Source organism: Cyprinodon tularosa, unplaced genomic scaffold (genome assembly GCF_016077235.1).
Source record: "Cyprinodon tularosa strain WSP-4 unplaced genomic scaffold, ASM1607723v1 ctg49, whole genome shotgun sequence".
Lineage (NCBI taxonomy): Eukaryota > Metazoa > Chordata > Actinopteri > Cyprinodontiformes > Cyprinodontidae > Cyprinodon > Cyprinodon tularosa.
In genome coordinates, this window is record NW_024039218.1 from 849,283 (window position 1) to 868,630 (window position 19,348).

A 19,348-nucleotide genomic window follows, 5' to 3' on the forward strand; every position below is an offset into this window, starting at 1 on the left:
TTGCCTAACCTCACTGAGCTTGGGAGGCATGGTGTTAAACTCAACAGTTGGTTGTGCAGGCTGCGGTAAATATCCTGGTGTTCCTAAGGGGACATTCCTTTGTGGATCGCTGTACTGCTTTCTGACATGCTGTTCCAATTGCTCCCTGGTAGTTTCAAGCTTGCCAGTCTTCTTTTCCTCCAGCAGCTGTCTGGCATGCTTGAAGGGATCCTTGAAGAAGCTGGCTCTCTCTTTCTGCTTCCGCTTGCTGCGTTTTCGGATGCGCTCAGCTCTGCGAAGCAAGGCTAGTCTTTTCCTGACCTCTTCCCATAGGGCTTTCAGTCCTTCTTTCTCCACAAGAGTGGCCTTTCTCCAGCTTTTCCGGAGTTGGCGACGCCTTTGTACCAGCTGGAGGATTTCCTTCTCTCTCCTTCCCTTCTCTCTTTGGATGGACCTCTGTCTGGAAACGATCTCTCCAAACCTGTCCTTGCAGGTCTGGTATATGATGTCCCCAATCCGATTCAGCTTGGCCTCTGCCCCTCCTTGCAGTGACTCCTGTAGGGTCTTGATCAGGTCTGCGTCCAGTGCACGCCATGCCTCTGCTTCACTAGACTTTGGCCACTTGATCTTGTTCTTTCTGGTGGGTTTCTTGGTCTCTGCGATTGGCTCTGTTCTGTCTGGTGTGGTGAGGACTTGGTCTTCGTGCTCACGTGGGGACTCGTTCTCCACCAGTGGGCCTTCTTCCCCTTCACCACAGGGGCATTTTAATAGAAAACACATCAGCCATCGTTAGGTATATGTTTTTTTTAATCAAGTTCATTATCAAAGATATTATTTCACAAATTGTAAAAAAAAAATAAAAATGGGTTGCATCTAACCAGCTGATTAAGATGTGCTCTCAACAGGATCACTCACTTAATACAGCATCCTCTAAAATTATGAACATTCCTATAGTGAAAAAAGGCAAACATGTTGAAAAAGTTCACCTTTAAGTTAGTTGGAACTTTAATAATAAAAAAAACAACCATGGACATATATATATATATATGTATGTATGTGTCCAGTTGAAGGAAAGGATTTATTACAAATGAAAACATCTCTTTGAACTGCTGGGAGCTGTTTATAATTTCGAGCTTCAGTGCATTCGTTTGTTGAATAATGTTCCTTTGTCTTTCACATTTGGAAGCCCGTTACAGAGGAAATTGGTTTCTTCATTGTGCAATATTTATATCTCAGTTAGGAATTAAAACTTCATAGATATTTTGACCAACCCTACGATTATTTAGATGCCCATAACAATATTCATATACTTTTCTAAAGCCGTGACTTGGTAAATGTGTTTCTCTAATATCAGATTTAATTTAAGGCTTTTTGATCGTTTTTACTGGGTGTGCCTTTAATTGTAAACACTGCTGTATATGAGGTCAAGTTTAATTCAAGTTAGATTTTTTTTTACAACATCTGAGGGAAGGCCCACAGCTTTTGGATCTCCAGAAAAGTAGTTGCTCTGTCTTGAACAGTGTCTCCACCTAGTGGTCAGATAAGGATCATCCACCCAAACAACAAACCAGCTCAGCATTAAAATAAACAAGTTGTACTTGAAATAAAAACATTTCCAAGTATCCAGGAAGCTGGTTGCTAAGGCAGTGGGACCTCCTCATATGTGATCTGCACATATGGAGGTTTCATTGGGAGGTGCCAGTACTCAAAGTTATAGTAAAGGTAGAAGCTCTTGTCCAACACTACATCGTGATAAGCCTCCAGCAGACTGAAAGCCAGCTCGAAGATAGACTGGTGCGGTCTGAATGCGTGGTAAAACCGCCGAATGTCCGCTGCAAGGTTTTTTAGAGCGGGCTGCCCAAATATGGCGCTGTCGTTGCCCAGGTAGGTGGGCTCGCCGCTGTACAGGTAGATCTTGGTGTAGTTGGTCTGTGAGCGGCTGGACAGTTTGGCTCCCAGCTCGGTCAGCTTCCTGTATGTGCGGTGGACGAACTGGGAGCAGTCATACGACTCGAACCAAACCGTTGCGTTTGGGCCGGGGTCTGAACGGACCGTCCAAGTCTCGTAGTAGATCCCAGTGTTGTTGTCGTCCTGCACCCACTGGGCCATTGCGTTGAACTGACTTCCTGCAGTAAAAATGAGGGTTTAAGAAAAACAATTGCTGATAACATTTAATTTATGTTACAGAGCTATGAAAGACTATTCCAACTTTAAAGTTTTATATTTATCAGAGGGATTATGTAAAGGGACTAATGCCATCAAAACCTCACTAAGAGAGATAAAATAAAGCAATAGAAGAAGCAATCTGTAAGAGCAAACACTTTTTTCTCTCTACATTTATTCTAAGTTAAAGGTATGCACAAGCTCAACTAGGGCTGGGTATTTTAGCCAAAGTCCTGAATTGATTAGATTTTGATTCATACGGTGCTAAATCGATTAATTTCGATTCGATCTGTTTTTAAAACAATGAAAGTGATTCAGGTGTGTATCAAAATACTCATGTATTTAATTTTTTCCTGTCATATTAAACACAAAGTGCAAATTTGTAAATCGGACAGTTTAAACGTGAGATGTGAACAAAACTGTCTCAACTGTGCAAACTTGTTTGTGAAAAGCGTTAATAAGTGTGTTAAGCATTTTAATGTCTTTAATCAACCTATTGGCTATATTTGCAGCTGTTTGGCTTGAACTAATCTTGAGTGCATCTTTCCTGCTCACGCGCGTCACTATAAAACTAATCGATCTCATTCCCTAGACATCGATTTTGCAAAAATGCAAATTAATCGATTCAAAGTCAATGAAATCGATTTTTTTACCCAGCCCTATGCACAACCCTGTACCTGCTCCCGAGAGGGAACGCCTATTAAACTCGTCAGAGAGCATGCACAAGCCCATTTCTCCTCCTGACGCTCTGTTTAAAAGTTGCTGTTTACATTGCTCATACGAGCTCACTTTCCAAAAGAAGAGTTGCAATTTCTCCACTATGTCACCACTGGTAATTGAAAATGGGGATGAGCATGTAGGACGGCATTTAAATGACTGAGCTGGCATACCATAAAAATATCACCAGAATGATTGACAATTAGGACGACCAGTTATTTTGATGATCCACCCGGAAAAAGAACAATCCCCACTATACCTTTAATGGAAGCTGTATCTGCAGCTTGCAGATCTCTCCACTAATAAAGATGTGGAGAGATTTCTCACCTGTCACTTCTCCAATTTTCTCCAACGTGCCGTTCTGCGACCAGTGTAGGTCATCGATGCCTTCGAAGATGCAGGCGGCCCCCTGGTTGCACCAGAAGGGTGCAGACATGTCTGGCCTCAGGTGAGGGAAGGTGCAGTTGCCCAGCTGGAAGAGCTCGTACCACTCCATGGTGTAGTTGGCTCCAGTCTCCAGACTGCTGAAGCCGATGGCATCGTGCATGATGTGCTGCGTGCAAAATCATGAAACATTGGCTTGGTTCGCTATAGAGAGGATGTGGGAATGCTGTGCAGCTGTGTTTCTATTAATAAAGTCCAACAGACGCCCTTTGGTTTCTGTCGTGGCTGATCTGATCATTTTGCCCTTTGCAGAGTATAAAAGTAAACTACAAATAGTCTTTCTATCTAATTATGATGTTTAATCAAAGCCTGAACTCTAAAGAGTCATTTTTGAAACGGTAAGAGGGTGTTACTCACAAACTTGCCCAGCACATCTCCATATTTGAATTCCCACACAGGTGTCTGCAGCCTGTAAACGGAGACGACGTCACTGTCTCTGATGTAGGGAAACCGTCCATCACGGTCTCCGGTGGGGCAGAAAGGGTAGAGAGCTTCACAGTAGGAGTCAGCTGGAGGTCGGCGGTCAAAGCGCCTGATAGAGACAGGATGGAAGATTGAGATCAGGTTCCTTTGGATTCATTGATCCAGTAGTTTAGCATCTGCTATTGTTCCCAGAACGATATGCAAACTTCAAATAAAATTAGATTTGTTTCAGATATGTATTTATGTATGATCAGAGACCAATAATGTAAAAGTTGGCTTTCTACATGCATCTTATTTATCCTGCTTAAAGAAAAGTCAGCTCAACATTAATGAGTTGCATCTAACCTGTTTTTTGAAGGGTGTTTTTTTTTACATTACAACCAATTTATTTAACTGGCGTTCATTTGTAATAAACTAAAGCAAAAAGTAGCAATTAATTAAAAAATGTATATACATAAAAATCTGTAAGGTGGGGGCGTGTATTTACATTCAGCATCACTGAAAGCTCTAATTCAGGCATCCCCAAGTCGGTCCTCGAGGGCCGCCGTCCCTCAGGTTTCAGGGTTTCCCTGCTTTAGAACAGCTGATTATGATGAAGCTGAAACTGATTTAAACGACACTAGTGGAAAAAGATCAATCCTTATTTTTCTCTCCTGCTACAGCAAAGGATTCCCTAAAGTCTCCCTGTCTGAGTCACAGCCCTTTGCTGAAGTTTAAACAAGCAACATGTATAGGTGTGCTACTTTTTGTTTTGATTGTTTTAAGGTTTTGTTTGACATTTCTTTGAAGCTTTGTATTGTTTAACATCCATGTTGCAATTGCAATTAAAAAATCCCTAAATCACCAAAAGGTAAACAAAAAGCTTAAATATATAAAAAACTGCCTGTATAATCGTTAATAACCCTGTATTTACTTGATATCGAAGCAATACCAAAAATCCCTACAAGCAGATTATTCCAAATAAACCAGAGTTAACTCCAGACTTCAACACAGATCCTCAGATATAATAAAGTATGGACTTTGACTAGGCCATTCTAACTCATGACTATGGTGTGATCTAATAAAATGAAATGAAAGTTTAAGATTTTGATTAGTTAAAAGTCATACAAAACCATTATAACTATTACTTTTTTGTTATTCTGTTCCTTAATTTTGGCTCCTCCATAGCCGGTTTAAGTGAATGCAAAACAAAGAAGCGATTCTGGCCGCAGTCATATGACTGACAGCAGGATGATCCGGTGATTGTGATCTGTCAGTCTGCATACCTGTAGGGAACAGGCCACCGCTGCAGTCCGTCTGTCCCACACTGAGAAGCGACATGGAGGAAAAGCAGCAGCCTCAAACACACCCGGGCCTCCCTGTGGGACATGGCGCAGAAGGACGGATCAACTTCGACAAGTTACGCTGATCGTTTTCGCATGATTCCTCCTCTTTCTGATTACTTCCGCTTCACGAGGTCACGTGGGTTTGTTGACGTGACGTTACAGACCCGGAAATAGAGGAAAACAAACTTTCTCACCAAATTTTTTAAAGCTTTATTCATCAGAACACTAAATAAATGTTCAAATGTGAACCCCAACTTTTTATTCTTACAAAAAACAGACATCAAATAATTATATACAGGAAATCAAATCAACTTTAGCAAGGCAAGGGAAGCAAACCCAATAAATGTAAAGGCATTTACAGTAAACCAGTAGAAGCATATCAACCCAATCTTCAAAATTACAAAAACATATTAAATATGAATTTGAGAATTTAAATTTAACAATAAGCAGAGAGAGACCCACTTCAGCAATGAAACAATTCTTTGCATCATGTTAACTTTTGCATTTTTTTGAGTCAAAACACCAGACATTGTGACATTTCTCTACATTTTTTTTGTATTTCTCCATAACTGTCAGCTGACAGAATTAAGGAAGGATACAGATTTTGAGTTTGTCGATTAATCACGGAAAGGGTTTTGATTTTTCCATTTACATACATGAATAATAATGATCGTATTGACCATGTCAGATATTTCCTCAGCAATGACATTTTTGTATAAATAATATTTGATTTTTATCAAGAGGTTTTATATTTTTTATTTTAGTACTCAATCAAATATGTAGGTTCTGCCAAATGTGACCGTGACTGCATGAATACAAGAGATGTTCAATAGTTCACAGCAGGAAAACATGGGCTGCAACGTCAAATTCAAATCTTTTCTTAAGAGTTTCTGCTATTAGGTAACAACTATTCATAATTTTTTTGTTGTTGCTTCTTTAAGTTTTGGTGGGATTGGCCATTTTAACTAATTTTCTACTACTTTGTCACCTAATTAACATAAGTAATTCATAACTTTAGCTAATTCAGCATTTGTCTGTTCAGAAATGTAATAATTGTCTTAAGAAGACAAGATAGATAGATAGATAGATAGATAGATAGATAGATAGATAGATCAATTGTACACACTGTGAAACAATAAAGGATAATTTAAATTATTTTTCATCTTATTCTTTATATGATGTATATTTTATGCAGAAAACAAATCAAATTCAAGAAAAAACGACAAAAAATATAAATCATTATTTTTTATTTTCATATGCATTTCAAGCATTATTTTTTTACGTATTGCTGCCTAATTTAGTTCTTATAAAAATGAGAAAATTAATTATGTGTGGATATAACCTAACGGAATATCTTCAGAACAGCTCCTAATGACACAATACTCATATGGGGGATTAGAACATGAGTGAATAACATAAAATAAATGTAAAAACCAATGTAATGTAAAAAAAAAACAAAAAAAAAAAACGGTGTTCCCCTTTAAGTGCATTTTTTGTGAGGAAAACACAATGGACAAGTTGATTAAGTGACTGTTGCTGTGTGAATCAAATGCAGTTATTTAAGATAAAACATTTCAAATTCAGTTCAAAGTGGGTAAAACCATATAAAAAAGGACTATAAAACAGGAGTAAAAAGTAACAGGGTTTATTCCAGGTCAGGTTGTTACAGGGCAAAGAAATTGCTTAGAGTTGGCACAGCTGTGGGCTCAAAAAACGTCAGCGAGCGTCCAGCCTTCTACTCTGTCTAATATGGCTAACAAACTAACAATGCACATGATGTATAAAGAATAAACCTAACAACTCCCCCTGATAAGTTACCGTTTTAACAGGTAACTTAAAACACAGTGAGCGACTAATCTTTGAATCACCAGGTGACTCAGAGAGCATCTATAATTGATGATGTGTCATTAATCAGAGATCAAAAGTAATCACAATCAAAAACTTCACAGACCAAATGTTATTACTCAAGACCACAGTTTCAGCATTTAGCTACAATTTAGATTTCATCTAATTAAAGGAAGGCTATTTTAGTTTTCTATGTGCACATTATTTTAATTTACCTTAGACGAAGTACCTAAGCCAATAAATCTAATAAGGCCAAATTTATCTACTCTCACTCCCACCTGGAGGCCTCCTAAATGTGACCGCTCACCATGGATAAACCATCCATCCAAATTTACCAATCATTCAGTCACAGTAGGGGACATCACAGGACAGGTCGGGCCGTTCTCCACCGGAAAACCCTACCTTCTCTAAAAGGTAGTAAAAACCGGGGTGACCCCAGGGAAATCCCACTCTCAGCCAATCTGAGCAAGAAAACCTGTTTTGAATCTGACTATCATCATTACCAACTACTTAAAGAACCGTTAAGCCAATCAGGTTCTGAGTTTTTCTACATCAAAGAAAAAGTGGCATAAAACTTGATCTTGGTGGGTCTAGAGCAAAATGTTTCCATGATTTTCATCAAAACAAAATCAAAATAATTCAAAACATATAAATCACAATTAGGTAGAATCAAGAATTATCCTGGTCTGAGTTAAAAGCAAATGATGAACATCACTGTCGCTGATGAATTCTTTCAGTGTCTCTATCACTCATCAATCTAATTAATCAATCAGAGTCTCCTATGGCCTCCTCCACAGCCGCTTTGGTCTCCATGCTGTCCAATGGCAGATAGATGCTGAATCCACGTGGTGGTTCTCATGGAGTGTTCTCATCACAGTTCAGCAATCCATTCCTCCGGAATCCTCCAAAACACAGAGAGTGCAGTCAGTGTTTTTCGTTTCGTTATTTACTCAAAATCTAAGTGCAGTCACAACCAGATGTTCTTATCCACAATTACTTTCACTTCATCCCTTAAATCCTCCTTAAATTCAGTATGTTTTCTACATCTGTAGACTGTATGTTTATTCAGCAGATTGTTTCAGTCTATCGGTCTCCGCCAGTCACGTGACTTTTGTTGCTAAGACGCCATTTTAGGTGGAAAAGGCGTAGTGTAAACAACCGCAGCATAGCTAAACGAAGGACTAAAGGCCTGTTTACATAGCAGCCTGTCCAAGATAAGTCATAACAGTTAACATAAGCCTGAAAACAGGGGCGGATTTAGGGAAATCGGTCTTCGCCAGTCACGTGACATTTGTTGCTAAGACGCCATTTTAGGTGGAAAAGGCGTAGTGTACCGCGCCCGAGGTAAACAATTGACGTCACTTGGCGGAGACCGATTAAAAAAAAACATGACCATAACCTACCTTTCAGTGCCTGGCAGTTGAAAGTTATTTATAACAGTATGTATTCAGCCTGAACATTCTATGGATGTTTCAGCTCATTATTTTGTTCATATAAGCTCAAAATTACTGCAACTAATGTGATCTCATTTAAGGAACCTGTAGATATTTAGAAAGCATTTAACCCTGGTTTACACATTATAACATTCAATTCATGGATTACCTAAAGAATAATTTTAAACCTACACTATATTGCCAAAAGTATTTGCTCACCCATCCAAATTATTGGAATCAGCTGTTCCAATCACTTCCATGGCCACAGGTGTATAAATTCAAGCACCTAGGCATGCAGACTGTTTTTACAAACATTTGTGAAAGAATGGGTCGCTCTCAGGAGCTCAGTGAATTCCAGCGTGGAACTGTGATAGGATGCCACCTGTGCAACAAATCCAGTCGTGAAATTTCCTCGCTCCTAAATATTCCACAGTCAACTGTCAGCTGTATTATAAGAAAATGGAAGTGTTTGGGAACGACAGCAACTCAGCCACGAAGTGGTAGGCCACGTAAACTGACGGAGCGGGGTCAGCGGATGCTGACGCGCATAGTGCGAAGAGGTCGCCAACTTTCTGCAGAGTCAATCACTACAGACCTCCAAACTTCATGTGGCCTTCAGATTAGCTCAAGAACAGTGCGCAGAGAGCTTCATGGAATGGGTTTCCATGGTCGAGCAGCTGCATCCAAGCCATACATCACCAAGTGCAATGCAAAGCGTCGGATGCGGTGGTGTAAAGCACGCCGCCACTGGACTCTAGAGCAGTGGAGACGCGTTCTCTGGAGTGACGAATCGCGCTTCTCCATCTGGCAATCTGATGGACGGGTCTGGGTTTGGCGGTTGCCAGGAGAACGGTACTTGTCTGACTGCATTGTGCCAAGTGTAAAGTTTGGTGGAGGGGGGATTATGGTGTGGGGTTGTTTTTCAGGAGCTGGGCTTGGCCCCTTAGTTCCAGTGAAAGGAACTCTGAATGCTTCAGCATACCAAGACATTTTGGACAATTCCATGCTCCCAACTTTGTGGGAACAGTTTGGAGCTGGCCCCTTCCTCTTCCAACATGACTGTGCACCAGTGCACAAAGCAAGGTCCATAAAGACATGGATGACAGAGTCTGGTGTGGATGAACTTGACTGGCCTGCACAGAGTCCTGACCTCAACCCGATAGAACACCTTTGGGATGAATTAGAGCGGAGACTGAGAGCCAGGCCTTCTCGTCCAACATCAGTGTGCGACCTCACAAATGCGCTTCTGGAAGAATGGTCAAAAATTCCCATAAACACACTCCTAAACCTTGTGGACAGCCTTCCCAGAAGAGTTGAAGCTGTTCTAGCTGCAAAGGGTGGACCGACGTCATATTGAACCCTATGGATTAGGAACGGGATGTCACTTAAGCTCATATGTGAGTCAAGGCAGGTGAGCAAATACTTTTGGCAATATAGTGTATTTTTACACCACAGCATATAAAAAAAACAAAAAACATAAAAAAACAAAATGTGTTCCAACATCCCCAGAACCAGTCAATTGTTGTCATATCTGAACTTCTGACCAGATCAAAAAATGTGTTATATCAAATAAACTACCATATTAAGTGGGCATTCCAGCAAAAGTATTGATTGTAGCTGTAGGTGAAGTAAAGTGAGGTGTTCTTATCGCTTCGTGCATAAAATGTATGGTTACCCATCCCCAAAATATATAGCTTCTGTAATGTTATCTTTAAATCAGCTTGCAGTTAAAAATAGTGAAGTTTTAGATCCTGGGCCTGATATTGAAGTGCCATAAGCATCATTAACTCATGAAGTCTTCATCAATATTGCTTAAATTGAAAGATGTCATCATTTGCTTTAAACATTTGCTCCGAAAATGTTCTAATTTCTCCTAAATTGCATTCTGTTGATGCTACTTTATTATTTCCACATGTTGAAGTTTCAGCTTGTTGTCCCTTTAATATTCTGCTAAATAAAACTGACCAAACTATTCATCAAAAACCCAGTCAAATTTATCACATAGTAAAACATCTCTAAGTCATCCTTTTTATCCATTTATTTAAGAATACTCCACCCCCTGATGATATGGAGAATATTTAGCAGACCGTTTCAACCGGTTTTGAATAAATTGCTCATAATCTTTCATTGTGAATAAGAAACCTGGTGCGGCAGTTCACTCTTTTTCATCAGTGCGGAGCCCCTGGCGGGGTTCCACTGCTACTACCGCAGGCTTAGCTTAGTTAGCCTAGCAGGCTACATGTAATTTTTAAATTATTTTCGCACATGTTTACATTCATAAAATGGCCAAAAATGAACACTATAATACACTTTCTTTTTGACTATTGAGCTGATGTAACGGGTAAATTTCTCCCCTGTGAGATCAATATTCAATCCATCAATCGATAGAAACTGGAAACTGCTTAATTCGCTAACAAATCTGTGAACAGATGACATATCTAATGCCGATACAAGAAACTAATGCCAATATCGGGCAGAAGTTCAACACTTTTCTGAACCCACAGATGCTCCTTTTTGAAAAAAATAAATAAATTAATTCAAGCTGAAGATTTATCATTTGTATGCATAAAAAACAGAGCCTTTTGTCACTGATCCGTTGAAGGAATTCCTGGAATTTGTGCCTAATACTTTTTTCAGTCTTCCTTGTTGAACAAATGCACAAATTCCAAATGGAAACTTCAGAGCTGTTGAGATATGAATAGTTTTAATAAACAATAGTCTTTATTTGCTTTAAAATTTGCTGTCTGATATATATTCATGTCTTCTCCACGCTTTGTAGCCATCCTGTAATGGAGAATGGCTTTGTTCATCTTCCCTAAAGCTTACATTTAAATTATCGTTGTCCTGTGGACAGAGTTTTGTTTCTCTCACTAATTCTCTCCTTTCTGGACGCTCTGTACACATTGAATTATTCAATTTATATACAAGTTAGGAAACATCTAAAAGAGTTAATATTTTGTCTTTCACCCCCCCTCCGGGAGAAAGGCGGTGCGAGCGCACCCCCCCATTCGACAACCCAGAACCCTCAGTGTCTAAATGAGAGAGGGGATGGGGGGAGCCGACCGTGGTGAGGCCCGTCGTCGTGGCGTAGGCACTTCGCGTCGCCGCCATGTTGAATGCGTCTTTTACCGCGGCTCAGACTACTGCCTATGACTACCGGGTACTGTACTCCCTCTCAGCCGTGTTTTAATTTGATTAATTTCACCTTAACTTGATTTCAACCATGGTAAACCGTTGCTGTATTGTGGGCTGTAACAGCTCAACGCATGATCGCCATGGAAACATAGAAAATGGGTTAACTTTCCACCGCTTTCCTGAATGGACGCGTAACCATGGAGACCAAGCGTCAGAGATAAAGAGTCGTCGGCTAGCTTGGATCGCGGCTGTAAGACGACCGAACATAACTTTCCACAGTATTCCAATGTCATTGAGAGTGTGTTCCCTGCATTTCCATTCTGGTAAGTTAAAGATGCAGGAAAATAATAAAAACGGCAGCGGGAAAATGCTCAAATACGTGAGAAACCCGGAGGGTTGGCAGTTAACGTTACTAACTACATCTTTGAAACACATAGCAGCTAGTTAAAATTACATTACATGCGTGAGTGGTTGTTAGCACTAGCGGTTAGCAGTTGCTAAACTAGCAGGTTCCAGAGCCCGTCTGATCACAGCTTACCTTCGTACGAATTACTCTGTTCCCACTGTTTGCTGGCTTTATGATGTGCAGCTCCTGAACCCATCCATTCATGAACTGCACATGAGACTCCAAGGACTTATAGCTTCTGAACTGTTTTGAAGTATAGGCGCTCACTCATCTGTGCTCCACTCATTGTTTGGAACTTTATATGGATCCAAATGATTAATAATGCTGATTTTGTCAACATACCGGTCCCTGGCTTCTCTATTTAATGTGTCCCGGCAAATTCCAGATCCTTTTCGGGATTTTAACATCTCTTTTCTCTCTACTTCTGTCTCTTCTTTCAACAACAACGTTGTGTCAGAGCTATGTTTACGTTTGCGTAGCCGTCAATATGACCGCGACGTCCCACAATGCAACGTGGATCCCGAGCCCTTATGTGCCCTTGACCCCCACCCCCAGAAAATGCCCTACATAGATGTGTGTTGTGAAAATGTTGTAGATGGAAGTGTCTAAAATTAAAAATAAAATTGGGGTGGGGGACGTCATCAGAAGGTGGGGCCCTTCAGTAACGACCCCCTCCCCAAGAACCTACATGTGTGGCAGTGTGATGGAGCAGGCAGAGGGAGGATTTCGGGGACAGGGAGTAAAGGACTGGGGTGCTTATTGCACTCCCAGGGAGCCAGCTCCCCCGCTGACTCAAATAGGCACCCCCGTTCCTCGAGAGCTCCACTGGAGAGGGGGGCCCCACCAGTCTCACCACCATAGCCAGGGACCGGCGGCAGGACCCACCAGCCAACCGGCCACAGAGCTGACACCACCATTCACCCCCCATCCTGTCCATCCACATAAAAAAAAAAAACAACGCGCAGTGCCCCCAACCCGGACGAAGCCCCACCAGGGGTCGGCACAGACCAGGACCGAGACAGGGAGCCAGACCCGAAGCCCTTCTTAAATCCTCTTCCCTGTCCCCCCCTCCGGAGATGTGATCCCACCCCTACATTAACACTCATACCACTCACCTACCAGGCCGTAACCCACGTCCGCCACCAAGGAACCCCCGAAGAGCACCGCATGCGGCTGCTGTAGGACCCCCCGAGGCATCCCAGGCCCTGCCCCGATGGGGACAACAGACCCCAGGGCTAGACCCGCCACGCCAGGCACCCCACTCCGAGCACCCACCTGAGCCTCCAGGAACCAAGGATCCCCGAACCAGCCCCCGCGACCCGTAGGACGCACCCCACAGCCCCCCACTACACTAAGTGATAGAGTCGATCAAGGGAGCCCAGAGAGATCGGTCTGATGGGGATGCAGATGCTGTCTCAAGATTAATATGATCCAACAACAGATCTCTGATTGATGCTGAGTTTATCCTTACTTTTCCAATTCATGAGGATAGTTTTCTTTGCGATACATAACGCAGTGAAAGCCATGCAAACTGATTTTTTTTCCAGAGAGCTTCCCTCAAAGTCACCCAGTAAGCAAACTGAAGGGGAAAGTGAGATTTTACAACCCAGGCACAGTGATAAGTCCTTACATACCTGTACCCAGAACCTCTGAACCGGCGTGCATAACCATAACGCGTGAATATAATTATCAGGATGATTGCCTGTGCACTGTGGACAGATGTTAGAGTTCGCAAAACCCATCTTGAATAATCTTTGACCTGTATAGTGCACTCTGTGGAGGATTTTGTATTGTATTAATTGTAAATTGGGGTTTCTAGTCATGTTAAAAGTTCTTAGACATATCTGAGCCCAGATGTTTTGTTCAAAGCTGGCTGATAAATCCTCCTCCCATCTCATAATAGGAAGAGATATTGTATCATCCAGTTTAGTCAGTGTCCTGTATAATTCAGACAGTAGTTTGGGGGGGTTTAACTCTAGGAACTCTGATATATTAGTTGGAATTTGTAAACCTCCATCAATATGCTTAAAATTTTTCTAAATATAGCTTTAATTTGCTCATATTCTAAGAATTTATTTTTGTTAATGCCATATTGCAAATTTAATCTAGCAAATGTGATAACTCCGTACCTTCAAATAAAGGATCTAGATAGTTAATACCTTTATTCTTCCAGTACGGAAAGTTTATCATATTATTGTTTTGTAGAATGTCAGGGTTATTCCAGATGGGTGTACGACTGCACTGGATAAGTGATGACTTCGTCATCTTAAGAAATTCCCACCTTGCTTTCAGGGAAGAGCTGATGTTAATATTTTTAAAACATGAGTGCCGCTTGAAATTAGAGCTAATAAATGGCAAATCTGAAATTATGATATTACTGCATATTTCCTGTTCTGTGTCTATCTAGGGCTCATCTAAGGGATTATGTTTTATCCATTTAGAGATGTAATGTAATCTATTTGCTAAGTAGTAGTTTTGGAACTTAGGTAAATCTAGTCCCCTTGTCTTTAGTTTTCTGTAATGTCTTTAAGCTTATATGAGGTGGTTTATCCTTCCAAAGAAATTTAGAGATGGAAGAATCTAGAGATTTAAACCAGTCGGGTTATGGTTTATTGTGGATCATTGAAAATAAGTAGTTAATTCTAGGTAAGACCATCATTTTAACTGTGGCTACCCAACCCATAAGGGAGATCGAAAACGATTTCCATCTTTCTAGGTCCTCTTCTATTTTTTTTAAAAGAGGGATGTGGTTGAGTTTTGGTAACTCAGCTAGTTTAGATGACACAGTAATTCCCAAATATTTGATAGTTCCTAATTGCAGTTGTAGACCTAAGGGATTGTGTAGAGAGCAATTAATTGGTAGTACTATAGATTTAGACCAATTTATAGAGTATTCTGAGACTTTTGAAAAAGATTCTAGTAATGTAATCACTTGAGAGAGGCAAGTATTTGAGTGCTGGAGATAAAATAATACATCATCTGCGTAAAGACTAATTTTATGCTCTATTTTCGTGGCTTTTATACCTTTAACCACATTTGTTTGTCTGATAGTAGCAGCTAGAGGCTCAATGAAAATGGCAAAAAGTGAGGGGGAGAGCGGGCATCCCTGCCTGGTGCCCCTATGGAGAGAAAGGCTGGAAGATGTTTGATTATTTGTCCTGACACAGGCTGTTGGGCAGATGTATATTTTTAACCAATTTATAAACGAATTGCCAAAACCAAATTTTATTTAGAGTAGCAAATAAAAATTTCCAGTTTACTCTCTGAAATGCTTTTTCTGCATCTAAAGACAATATATAGGATTTAAGATTTTTGCTGTAGGAATAATCTATTAAATTCAGCAGTCTGCGTGTGTTAGCCTCTGACTGCCTTCCTTTAATGAAACCAGTTTGATCTGGGTGGATTATGAGAGGAGTGACTTTATCTAATCGTTTTGCTAAAGCTTTACATGTTATTTTAATATCCACATTAATTAAGGATATGGGACGATCTTTGCCTGGCTTAAGCAGGAGACTAATGGTGGCAGAATTCATATTAACTGGAAATTTGCCATTATCTAGAGTTTCCTGCAGCATTCTGTGGAACGTTGGGGCCAGAATGTCCCAGAACTCTTTATAGAACTCAGTAGGGAACCCGTCTGGACCTGGTGCTTTATTGTTTGGCATGATTTTTAATGCTTCCTGAACTTCAGCTGTTGACAGCGGTGAGTCAAGGGTCGCTCTTTGACTCTCTGATAATTAAGGAACAGTTATTTTATCCAGAAATCATTATCTGATGGATTTACCTGTGATGTGTATAAAGCTTTATAGAAATCTTGAAAGGCATTGTTAATACCCTCCGGATCCTGTAATATATTACCAATTGAGTCTCTAACTGCAAATACAGTTGTTTTTTCTTTATTTATTTTTAGCTGATAGCTAAGAAACTTCCTGACTTATTGCTATGTTCAAAGTTATCAATTCGGAGGCTTTGAATTAAACATTTATTTTGTTTTTCAATATATTCGTTTAGTTTTATTTTATGGATTTCGCCTAATTTTTCCTCATCTAGGGAGCTTTCTAGTAACTTTCTAGTAACTTAATTTTTAACATGAACTAGGCTACTTCAGTGAGCACAGACTCGCCCATTGTGAAAAACTGCACATCTTTTTTGCAGACTTTACAAGAGGCAACTCGTGGGGTTTGTCCCCATTTAATCCATAATTTGTATTTTTCATCTTCCAGCCAATGTTCATTGAAACGACAACCTCCCGGCATTGCGCAGTGGTGGTTTCATGGGGACGGAGTCACATGGAAATAGACTGGCAGATCGCAGTCACACATAAGCGAGCAGGTTTCATTTTCGGGCTCTCCAACATTTTATTTCTCCATTTAATAAACACACGATTCAGTTAGATAGGTATTTGTTGCGAAAGAAATAGTTACAATTTCAAGCATTTTCAAGCATTTCATCCAAAATATAAGCACTTTTCAAACCTTGAAAACACAACGTCAAAATTCAAGCATTTTCAAGGATTTCCAGCACCCGTACGAACCCTGAGGTTACCAATAGCTGGGGAAAGCTATTGGTAACCTCAATTATGGAATGTGTGCAAAACAACAAAAATGGCGCAGGTAACGCTTTTGGGTCCTTTTTTAAGCGAATGTCGGGGATTTAAAAGTAATTTTAAGTGATAAATAATTTTTTTTGCGATCATTGCACTTGCGGGCAAATGCATTGAATTAGAGAAGAGAACTACACCACTAAAAAAAAAAAAAAGATCCCCAGTAATGATGAACTCCATGATATATGGGCAAGATGTGTTGAGAAAACCCAAACATATCAATATCACCTTAAAATGTTTCTTCTAAGAGGAGGAAACCGGAGCACCCGGAGAAAAGCCTAAAATCGAGTTAAACTGAAAATAGATGTGGTTTCAAATAAATAAAAAAAGGGGCACCTGGAAAAAACCACTTACCCACTGTGGCATTTTACCCCATCCCTAAGTAAACCCTAAAATATACTAATCTAACTAAATAAAAAAAATCTATGAGTGATTGTGTGTGTGTTTGTGTTTTTGTGTGTAGTTTATGAAAGCCAAGGGTGAACCAGCAGCTCTTCCAGGGTGGGTCGCTCCAGAGGGTCAAGCTCCAGACATTTATTCAAAAAATCTTGGGCTTCTTTTGAAAGCTTTTTGCTGAACTGTAGCCGCTTTAAAAGTAATTCCTTGGTTTCAAAGGACTTCATGTGTGTCAAGTCAAACAGGACCACTCCTATCTGCCACACTGTTATGGGTCCAGATGTATAGTTACCTAGAAGGAACCAGTCCATTGGGGCTTGATTATTTTCATCATCATAATCTAAATGTGGTCTTCCTTCACCAAAGCTGCTTAACCCAAAGTCTTTGAGGTAGATTTGCGGCTCTTCTGAGTCCGTCTTAATTAGGATATTATACAATTTAATGTCTCTGTGGAAGATGTTTTTGTTTTTTAGATGAATGGCTGCTTTCACCAGCTGTTTTAATATGACCTTTGCCTCCTTGTCCTCGAGGGGACGTCTGAGGTCTTTGAGGTAACCTGCGAGGTCATTACAAGGCATGGGTCTCTCCATCACCAAAATCACCTCGTTGTCCAGGTCATACCAGTCCAACAACGACACCACGAATGACTGCTCCACTGTTTCATCCATCAGTTTAAACATGATGGCTACCTCCAGTGGGAGCTCTCTACCGTTCTCATCTCTATGTTTCAATACGACATTTTTGATGCGTTTGATGGTCACAGGTGAGTAATCCGCTTTACGATAGCCTGCAAAGACAGATACAGAGCCTCTGTCTACCAGTTTATCCAGCTGAAGATATTTTCCATGAAATTTGTATTTTTCGCGGTCCGCTTTTGAGGGTTCAGCTACCCTTTTCCTGTGTTTCTTATATTTAGGTCCACTGTCTGTACTGGACTCAGAACTCTGTTGTCCCCTGGTCCTGTTGCCGCTATCTGTGCTGGAATCCAATGAGGAGGCTGATGAAGCTGTAATTGGCTTCTCATAAAGGTGTTTGGTGTTCATATTTTTCTTGGCTCGCAGTTTCAGATCTTTCATTGCTTTTAGAAGCTCTCCCCTTTCCCCCGTCAATTTCTGGCTCTCGCAACTTGTTGAAGGTTCCGCTATCTCAGAAACCCTGCTTGTTTTCCTTTGGTTCTCATATTCAGATCTTTCCTTTAGTTGACAGACTGTACCGGACTCTGAAATCTGTTGTCTCGTGGTGCTGTAGCTGTCTGTCCTGTACTCCAATGAGGAGGCTGATGAAGCTGTATTTGGGTTCACATCAAGGTGTTTAGTCTTCATCTTTTTCTTGGCAGGCAGTGCCGGATCTTTACTTGATATTCCTAGCTCTTCACTTTCCCTCCTCCTTTTCTGGCTCTGGCAAATTGTTGAAGGTTCCGCTATCTCAGAAACCCTGCTTGTTTTCCTTTGGTTCTTATATTTAGATCTTTCCTTTGGTTGACAGACTGTACCGGACTCTGAAATCTGTTGTCTCGTGGTGCTGTAGCTGTCTGTGCTGTACTCCAGTGAGGAGGCTGATGAATTTGTAATTGGGTTCTCATCAAGGTGTTTGGTCTTCATCTTTTTCTTGGCTGGCAATGCCAGATCTTCACTTGCTATTCCTAGCTCTTCACTTTTCCTCCTTCGTTTCTGGCTCTGGCAGCTTGTTGAGAGTCCTACTTCCTCAGAAACCCTGGTTCTTGAATTCTCATGGTTGGGTATTTCCTTTGGTCCATTGTCCGTTCTGGACTCTAAACTGTGTTGTGTCGTGATGAATTCACTGCTCTCCGAAAAGCAGGAAGATTTTGGTTCTTCATCTGAATTGTTTTCTGAACTCTGAGGTCTCATCCTGGTGTTGCTGTCTTGATTTGTCGACATGTGGTTTTGCCCTGTTGCTTGCTGCTGTTCTAGAGAAACTGTGAGCTGAGTGGGGTTTGTGGGTGTTTAAGTAATTTTGGAACAGGGGCGGGTTCTTTTAGAATTCACGATGACATCACAGTTCCAAAGTGGGCGTGGCTTATCTAACTGAATGTTCTGACCTCATTATGGAAAATTACCAGAGAGGATCCCACAGAATGGATTGTTCAGTCAGGCTCAGTGAGCATTGGCGTTCAGTGTTAAAACCACAAGTTAAAAAAAAAAAGTATAGATCTTGATTTAATATCTTCTCCTACTATACCTGTTCTACTTAAAAGGTATAGATTTCATGTCTTATTCTAAAATAAGAGTGAAAAAAAACTATAAAGTTAAAAATAACTTAATGAATATGTTCATAAATATAGATAAAAAGTGCTAGAAATCATTAAAAACTTTGAAATATGCCTTAAGCGATTGTTTTCAGTGAGAGATTAAACAACCAATAGCTGGCACAGGCTGAAATTTTGGTCAGAGAGCTCACAGGCTGTGAGACGAACTTTAAGTTCTGCGGCGATGCGCCTGATTAAACACAAGGGGCGGTG

General features: G+C 40.6%; 2 protein-coding genes across 2 annotated transcripts; both read right to left on the reverse strand.

Moving 5' to 3' along the window:
* Nucleotides 1–768: 768 nt before the first annotated feature.
* Nucleotides 769–5,182, reverse strand: cln5 (CLN5 intracellular trafficking protein). Its single transcript, XM_038302378.1, has 4 exons — nt 4,992–5,182; nt 3,661–3,835; nt 3,187–3,412; nt 769–2,105 (listed from the first exon to the last, which is right to left on the reverse strand). Exons 1-4 carry the CDS (start codon nt 5,093–5,095, stop codon nt 1,618–1,620), a joined length of 993 nt encoding a protein of 330 aa, XP_038158306.1. The 5' UTR covers nt 5,096–5,182; the 3' UTR covers nt 769–1,617.
* Nucleotides 5,183–6,656: 1,474 nt separating this feature from the next.
* LOC119794733 lies at nt 6,657–19,290 on the reverse strand. Its single transcript, XM_038302404.1, has 2 exons — nt 17,162–19,290; nt 6,657–7,798 (listed from the first exon to the last, which is right to left on the reverse strand). The coding sequence occupies exons 1-2, from the start codon at nt 18,765–18,767 to the stop codon at nt 7,752–7,754; spliced, it is 1,653 nt and encodes a 550-aa protein (XP_038158332.1). The 5' UTR covers nt 18,768–19,290; the 3' UTR covers nt 6,657–7,751.
* Between the last annotated feature and the right edge of the window lie 58 nt (nt 19,291–19,348).

What these genes read in the sequence shown, in the direction of transcription:
- cln5 (XM_038302378.1), bottom strand. Translation starts at nt 5,095, where the DNA reads ATGTCCCACAGGGAGGCCCGGGTGTGTTTGAGGCTGCTGCTTTTCCTC. An exon ending in CGGTGGCCTGTTCCCTACAG is followed by an intron (nt 3,836 to 4,991) that starts GTATGCAGACTG and finishes TGTCTCTATCAG; the next exon opens with GCGCTTTGACCGCCGACCTC. An exon ending in GAAAATTGGAGAAGTGACAG is followed by an intron (nt 2,106 to 3,186) that starts GTGAGAAATCTC and finishes TTTTTACTGCAG; the next exon opens with GAAGTCAGTTCAACGCAATG.
- LOC119794733 (XM_038302404.1), bottom strand. Translation starts at nt 18,767, where the DNA reads ATGTCGACAAATCAAGACAGCAACACCAGGATGAGACCTCAGAGTTCA. An exon ending in AATGGACTGGTTCCTTCTAG is followed by an intron (nt 7,799 to 17,161) that starts GTAACTATACAT and finishes TGTGTTTTGGAG; the next exon opens with GATTCCGGAGGAATGGATTG.